General features: G+C 49.2%; 1 protein-coding gene across 4 annotated transcripts in view; it reads right to left on the bottom strand.

The window, feature by feature from the left end:
* The window catches only part of Slc26a8 (solute carrier family 26 member 8), an 84084-nt gene that overhangs the window by 25471 nt on the left and 50971 nt on the right, over positions 1-7642 (bottom strand). For 3 of the 4 annotated variants that reach the window (XM_023720431.1, XM_023720438.1, XM_023720432.1), the window contains exons 10-12: positions 6561-6708; positions 5012-5125; positions 584-661 (exon numbers count right to left, since the gene is read on the bottom strand). In XM_023720431.1, the coding sequence (XP_023576199.1) occupies positions 584-661; positions 5012-5125; positions 6561-6708 (340 nt within the window). The remainder of the gene's footprint in view (positions 1-583; positions 662-5011; positions 5126-6560; positions 6709-7642) is intronic. The other variant, XM_023720436.1, reaches the window with a different exon arrangement.

Genomic DNA, 7642 nt, shown 5'->3' with positions numbered 1-7642 from the left:
TAGTCTGACACTATCTTGTTTTTTTATGTATCTTATATATAAATATATATATCATATTATTTAACTCAACTTAGAAACTAGTTGCTATTATTTCTATTTATTTATGCATTTATTTATTTGGTACCAGGAATCGAACTCATGACCTCACACTTGCCAGATAGGCACCGTGCCACTGAGTTATATCCCCAGCCCAGCTGCTATTATTATAAAGGAAAAGAACAACACACAGGTTAGAGTAGCCACTGGGAGGGATCACATGGAGTGTAATTTTCCTCAGAGATGTCCCACCAAGATGCACCCCAGAGATCTGGGGTGTGTGTGTGTGTGTGTGTGTGTGTGTGTGTGTGCATGTGTGTGTGTCTATGTGCATCAGGGGGGACAGGGGAATACTGAGGATTGAACCAGGGCACCCTGCTCCTTTAAAACTTTTTATGTTGAGACAAGGTTTCCCTAAGTTGCCCAAGCTAGGGTCAAACCTGCCATCCTCCTGCCTCAGGCTCCCAAAGCGCTGGGGCTACAGGTGAGCAGGCGCATGCCCCGCTTTGGTCCTTCTGGACCTGGGGGTACGATCAGTTCTACTTACATTAGGCAGCCGGTAGAAAAAGTGTCCCACCTTCACCATCAGAAGCAGCATCACACCTGCGCCTACCAGAGATGCAAACTGAGGAGACAGGGCAGGTTGGGGAGAAACTGTCAGAACAAAAGTGGTCCCCGTCCGCAACTGAGGCCTTCGCCTGCTGCGAAGCAGGCCATGTTTCTTCAAAGGCATTGGGCTCAGCCTACCTGTGTTTTTTGCTGAGCTGACACTTTCAGGTCTTATCAGTGTGCTAAACACATAGTAGGTCCTCAGTATCTGTTGAATGAATGCATGAATGTGCCCTGAAAAGCTCCAGGTTCTCCTGGACGTCTGAATCCTTCCTGCCACAGCTCTGTGCTATGAATCTGGTCTCCTAAAGTGGGACTCGCACTCCTTGGAAACTTCCACCTCTCCTCCAAGGATGCACAGAACTTCCAGGGGGTCCTCACTGACGGTTCTAACATCCCACCCATTTTACCTCCCATGTAAATAAATATCCCACCAGTCACGGTCCCATGTGGGGCTCGGACGACTTCCCGGGCACAGGTCAGTGTTTCCTCCCCCACGAGCCTCAGTGATACCAACCTCCCAAGTGCTTCTCCTTTCATTTCTTCCTGCTTTGGTGCAGTCAGAAAAGCTACCTGGGCTGGGGCTGTAGCTCAACATCAGAAAGTTTGCTTGGGTTTTATCTTCAGCACCACAACACGCAAACACACAAAATGAAACACCTTTTAAAAGCCAAATATGAGCTAAGGGCGTGTATAGCAGTTCGGATCTTATCCCAGCCGGGCCTGCTACTCTGGGCTTGGTGTCATCTTGCAGGCAGTGATTCTCATTGGACAAAGAAAGCTAAGAAACAGAGGCCCCTTTATTATAATCCCAAGGCTCTCTGGACATAGTCTGGATTTATTATGTCCACCACAGGTAGGTCAAGTTCTGCACTGTAAGCCCCTAGCAATAAGCATAATGCAAAGCAGCGTCATTTTCCACAGTAATGGGGTAGAACAGTAACCACAGATTGGAACAGTGGCATAGTTGAGCAAGAGCTCAGAAAGCCGCAACAGCAAGCCTGGCGTACACTGTGGAACTAGAAGAGGTAACTTGGCCCACGAGCCCTCAGCGCTAGAGCCTCAGAGAGCAAAAATAATTCACCCTCAGTCACCTACACACCTCCTCGGCCACCCTGACCCTCAGACTCTGCTATCCAGGTTCTCTCCACTGCTGCGTTGCCTGCTGTATAAAGCACCACACATTTCTCTTATTATAACTCATTTTAAAGCCACTCTGTGAGCCTGAGGAGGAGGCAAGAGGGCCAGTCCTTGGAAAGCACAGAATGAGAACATGTACCCAACTGCGCTTCGCAGCCGTCAGCATAGGATGAGCAGGAAGAAGCCAGGGACAGAGCAGCCAGCCACAGGCCTACGGCTTGTCACACTCCCTCAGCCAGGGCTGGATCTGCCCCACCTCAGGCTGAGCCCGTGGTGACAAGGGTCACTAAATTTTGCTTTTTGTTGGGACCAGTGGAGGGAAATGGGCTCTGGACTGGGAAATGGTGGAAGTGGAATCCAGCAGGTACACAAGGTTCACAATCACGCCACATCAAAGAAAGTACAAGTGACTTCTAGTGCAGCCTGGCATCTTGACAGCCCAGATGGGACTGGGCCAGAGATTTGTACTGGGCCTTTCAGGGTCTTGGGAAGGGCTTTCTGGTATCGGGGGACCATGGCTTCCCAGGCAGAGCCACTGCAGTGCAGTGCAGGAAACGTACTGTACTATATGGCAAAGTAGTGGCAGACAGGTCCTCCCTGCGGCACAGACCACGGGCTGGCACAGAGGTCGGGCACCACACTGCCCACCTCTGTGGGGACCCAGCTGAAGCCTGTCCTGTGTTCCCTGCCAGTGTGGGCTGCGCAGCTCTTCCTCTCCGGCCACTTGGAGGGGAACAGCAGCCTGCCGGCAGGACAACCCCAAGGCCCACCCACAGGCCTCCTTTCCCTTCCGCCCACCCCACCCTGCCCCACCCGAAGCCCTCTCTGACACGCTCACCAGCCCCTCCTCCTTCTCACAATATTATGGCACTTTTTGCTCACTGCTCTCATTCTCTGCTCAATCCTCCTTGCACTGATTTAAATGTCATCAACGGTGCTTCGCGGCTTCCCCAGTTTAGGCCGCATACTGAATAAGCAACGACGGCTTAGCATAAAAAGTTAGCAGAACTAATTTCTGGAATTGCCATTTCTGTGTATCATAAGATATTCTTAATTTTGATTTAAAATTTTTACATATTTGTAAAGAACATTCATTTATTCTGTTTGTCTCTCTCTTTTCCCCTGATTCCAGGAATTGAACCCAGAACCTTTGCACTGAGCCTCTTTTGTTTTTTATTTTGAGACTGGTTCTTGCTAAGTGGCTAACCTGCCACACTGAGTTTAAATTTGTGACCCTCCTGCCTCAACCTCCCAGGGGATTGGGATTACAGGTGTGTGTCACTGCACCTGGCCACACCTTCCTTTTAGCATTGCCCTCTCTGGTACAGGGCCTCACTACACAGCTTGGACTAGTAGTGATCCTCCTGTTTCAGCCTCCCCAGTGCTGGGATTACAGGTGTGCACCACCATGCTGGCTTCAGTGGCTGGCACGGCATGCGGTACCGGGGATCAAACGCGCATCCTTGCACTTGCCAAGCAGGCACTTAAGACCACTGAGCTATCTCCACTGCTCTCTCAAGCAGGTGTGGAAAGGCCACTGTGACAACAAAACTCGTCCCTGTAAAATGACAGATCTTACTGAAGACCTTCACTCCTGGGCCAGGAAGATGGCTCAGTGGAATAAGCGCTTCCCTGGCAAGTGCAAGGACCTGAGTTCAATCCCTGGTTCTGAAAAAAAAAAAAAAAAAAAAAAAAAAAATCTATTAAAAAAAAAGATCTTCACTCCTAATCTTGGCTCGCACCACCAAACCCAGCCTCAGTCACTGGCTCAGTGTGCCCTGGGGGCGGGGCCGGCTGGGCACATGGAGGATCAAACCCCAGCCACTGCACTCTGCCTAAGCAGGCGCTTTAATCCGCCGAGCTGTCTGCCGGCCCTTATGCCTCATCTTTCCGACTTCCCTTGGCTGTCATCTTCTGTGGCGCTTCACACTTGCCCCACGGCTGCAACACCTGTCTCCCCCATGAAAACTGAGTGTGCAGTCTTCTGACGTAGCCCTTTCTCCCTGTGCTTCTGTGGCCCTGGTAGCCTCCTCTGCCACCGTGGGCCACCTGCACCGACTCACCCCCTGGTCCTGCTGTGTGGCTGACACAGGAGCCTTCTCAGCGTATCTTGTGCTCTGTTTTAGTGAGCCAGTTCAAAACTTGTAAACACTGAATTCTGTGCTGAATGTATTCATTACACTGTACTAATAAACAGAAACAAAATCTCACGCCTGCCATTAGGCAGGACTTGTCTTCAGAGCCTTCTCTATCACTATTCTTTCTCCCTTGGACGTGCATCGTGCATGTCACTTATTAAGCATTTACTGATGAATTCAGGGTACCTGAAGAGAATCTGACCCTGGCTATTTCACAGCGACGGTTTTAAGTTCCTAAGACGCTCCTAGCTGAGCCGCTGACCCATCCCAAGGAAGGCCCCTGTCCAGCCCGGCCTTGGGGAAGCCGGCAAAAGGTTCACTTTGCAGGCAGGGGGAGGAGTACAGTCCTCCATTCCCAGGCTGCGTATGAGCTGCATATCCCCAGAGGGAAAAAATGAAGCAAAACAACAACAAAAACTCAACCGAAGCTGTTGATATGAAACACTCTTCTTCAAGTCTGCAAAGTGGGTTTCTACGAGGGAACATATGGAACGCTTTCACATACAACAAAACATCCAAGGCTGGGCGTGGTGGCGCACGCCTGTAACCCCAGCACTCGGGAGGCTGAGGCAAGAGGATTACTGCGAGTTCAAGGCCAGCCTGGATTACAAAGTGAGTTCAAAGGTGGCCTGAACTGCATAGTGAAACCCTGTTTTGAGAAAGAAAAAAAAGAAATTTATTTATTACATCGGAACAATATATCGATGGTAAATAAATTTCAAGTTCCAAACTGACTAGTAACTTTTTGTTGTTGTCTTTTCTGAGACAGGATCTCACCAGGCAGCTCAGGCTGGCTTTGAGCTCACTTTGTAGGCCAGGCTAGTCTCAAACTCGTAACAATCCTCCTGCCTCAGCCCTCCTGAGTGCTGGGATTACAGGCTTGTGCCATCACACCTGGCTCCTGACCAGTAACTTTTAAGATAAAATCTGAATCAAAATTAAAGCAAATGTGGAATCATTCGATATAAGAAGTCTTCCCCGTTACACACAACATAAAACAAGATTAAGCCCTTCTGCCCCACCGCAAACACACCTCTGAAATATCATACATTTCCTCATATTAGAGGGCAAATTCCTTTTCAACATACCTGTTGTCTTCCTCCGGATTTGTCTTGGATGATAGTCCCGGCAATTGCACCAGTGAACACGTAGGAGCTGAAACAGGAGCTGATGACATTGGTGAGGCCGATGGCTATTAAATCCTGCGAAGAAATGCAGACACCTGATGCCCGCGTTTTGTTAAAGAACGTTAATTTGATTTTGAGCTAAAAAACCTGTTATTTCTAGTGTACGAAGATTGCATTGTTTTTATCACTTCCAACAGTGGACTGCAATATACTTAGAATCAAAGGATGGTGAGGGATAGGCTACGGCCCGGTACAGACTGCTAAATTACCATGGCCCGGATTCAAACTGAATCCTCTTCCCAGGGACACCTCCTCCTCCTCCTCCCCGACTCCAGCCCTGGGCACAACTTCCTTTTCCCTTTCCCGCCCACACAGGTGAGCCTCCAGTCAGCTCCTTGTGCGTCCTGAACCGGCCCCTCAAACTGCGCCCCCAGCCAAAGTCCTAAAGTCTGAGGCGCCCTGCCTCAGGTAGGAGGATCTGCCCATCTCCCTGTCTTCCTGTCCGTGTCTTCAGACTTAATAAAGCCCCCCACGGCCATTTCTGCTTCTCTGCTGCGCCGCCACTGCCGCTGCCATGCTGCTGCCACTAAGACCTATCAGCAAGTCCAATGATCCGGATTAAACCGAGTCTCTGCTACCTGGAGATCGCAAGGAACACACTTTCTCAAGATGGTAGAACGAGGCTGCTGCACTTCCACGAGCGCCTGGCTGAGCCTGCTGGGGAGCCTGGGGGGCTCCTCTTCCTCATTTCTGAACTCTCCTAATGGTCAAGCTAGGCCTTCCTGCCTTCGTATCTCCCTTCCAGTCCAGGGAAAGCACTAAACAGAGTAGTTGAGTATTATGAAAACATAATAGCAAAGACCAAAGGACTAAAAGGCCAACTTAATTATACATACCAGTACCCTGGCTTTTTATATGATACTGACAGCATTTCTTTTCTCTCTCTTTTTTCAGTACTGGGGATCGAACTCAGGACCTTGTGCTTGCCAAGCAGAAATGCCACTGAGCTATCTCGCCAGCACACAGCATTTCTTATTATGCATCAGTATGTGGTTGACTTCCAAGCACGGGGCAGAAAGATACAACTGAGAAGATCTCTGCTGCCTCAGCATGGTGCCATAGATTATGTTCTTGCCTGTCTGCACCATATCTTTTGTAGGGGAAAGACCCTGTTAATTCTGGTGGCTTCAAAGTTAAGTATCCTTCACCTCTGGAAAATCCTTTTGTGCAAACAGGGCAGTACACGGTCCAGGCACCCTCAGGTGAAAGAATCTGGCCTTCATGTTGCAGGAGATTGAGAGAGGGAACAGAAATTTAGAAGTCAGAAGAAAACAACAGTCCTCTAGCTGGGCCTGGTGGTACATGCCTATAATCCCAGCACTCCAGAGGCTGAGGCAGGAGGAGCGCCATGAGTTTGAAGCCAGCCTGGGCTACAAAGTGAGTTCAAGGTCAGCCTGAGTTACATAGTGAGACCTTATCTCAAAAAAAAGGAAAAGGATGAACCTCTCACCTGATTGGAATTGACTCTGTAGTTATGGAAACTGGCAATCCTCTTGCCCAGAAATATAAGCAGAAAGGAACTCACTAAAGACAGAGACATGGACTGTAAAACAACATTGTGGACAAGGCTGAAATCTGGCAATGAAGGAAACACGAAGCTGGAATGAAAGAGTACGATTAGGGGCTGGTGAGATGGCTCAGTGGTCTAAAGCACCTACTTAGTACAAGCTAAACTAAGCAAAAACACAGGGACCGCGGTTCAATCCCCCAGCACCACATGCCAGCCAGCCCCGCCCCCCTGGTGGGCTGAGCTGGCCATACACACACACCCACACACACCCACACATGCAATAAATAAATAAATAAATATTTAAAAAAAAAAAGAGTACGATTATTCTTGGGGAGGCGGAGCTTTGCCTTGGCACCTCCCCCTTGCCCTCCTTACATCCCAGCAAGCTCCACGCCGTCCCTCTAGTTTTTCTTGCAGTCCCGGAGAGTGAACCCAGGGTTCTGCACAGGTTAGGCAAATGCTCTACCACTGAACTATCCTCCCCACCCTGCCCTTGTTATTTTACTTGGAGAAGGGTCTCTCTGGGTTCCCCAGGATGCCTAGAACTTATGATCATCCTGCCTCAGCCACCAGAATAGCTGGAATTACAAGCATTCAATAAAAGACAATTAGAGCAACCAAGGCAGCAGCTCGCCAGAACTACCAGCAAACCAAGCCAAGTTACAAAAGCCTCAGAAAGAACATATTGCTTTGCACCTTCTGCCCTGCAGCAATGGTAAGCAACAGGACAAGGATTTGTGGAAATATTTTCTTGACAATCTGATCATCTTGGTGGGTCAAGTCCAGGCAGAGAGCACATCTAGAATGTTGTAGGGGGCTGGCAAGATAGCTCAGCAGACTAAACTACCTACCCAGGCAAGTTTACGCAAGCGTAGAGACCCAGGTTCGATCCCCAACACCATATGCAGCGCCAGCCCTGGCCCCAAGGTGGGCTGACTGACCACCAAAAAAAAAAAAAAAAAAAAAAAAAAAAAAAATAAAATAAGGGGGGCTGGGGAGATGGCTCAGTGGAATAAGTGCTT

This window comes from Octodon degus, unplaced genomic scaffold (assembly GCF_000260255.1).
Source record: "Octodon degus isolate 3935 unplaced genomic scaffold, OctDeg1.0 scaffold00005, whole genome shotgun sequence".
Classification (NCBI taxonomy): Eukaryota; Metazoa; Chordata; class Mammalia; order Rodentia; family Octodontidae; genus Octodon; species Octodon degus.
The sequence above is the reverse complement of the archived record's forward strand: the minus strand, read 5'-3'. Positions and strand labels throughout refer to the sequence as shown.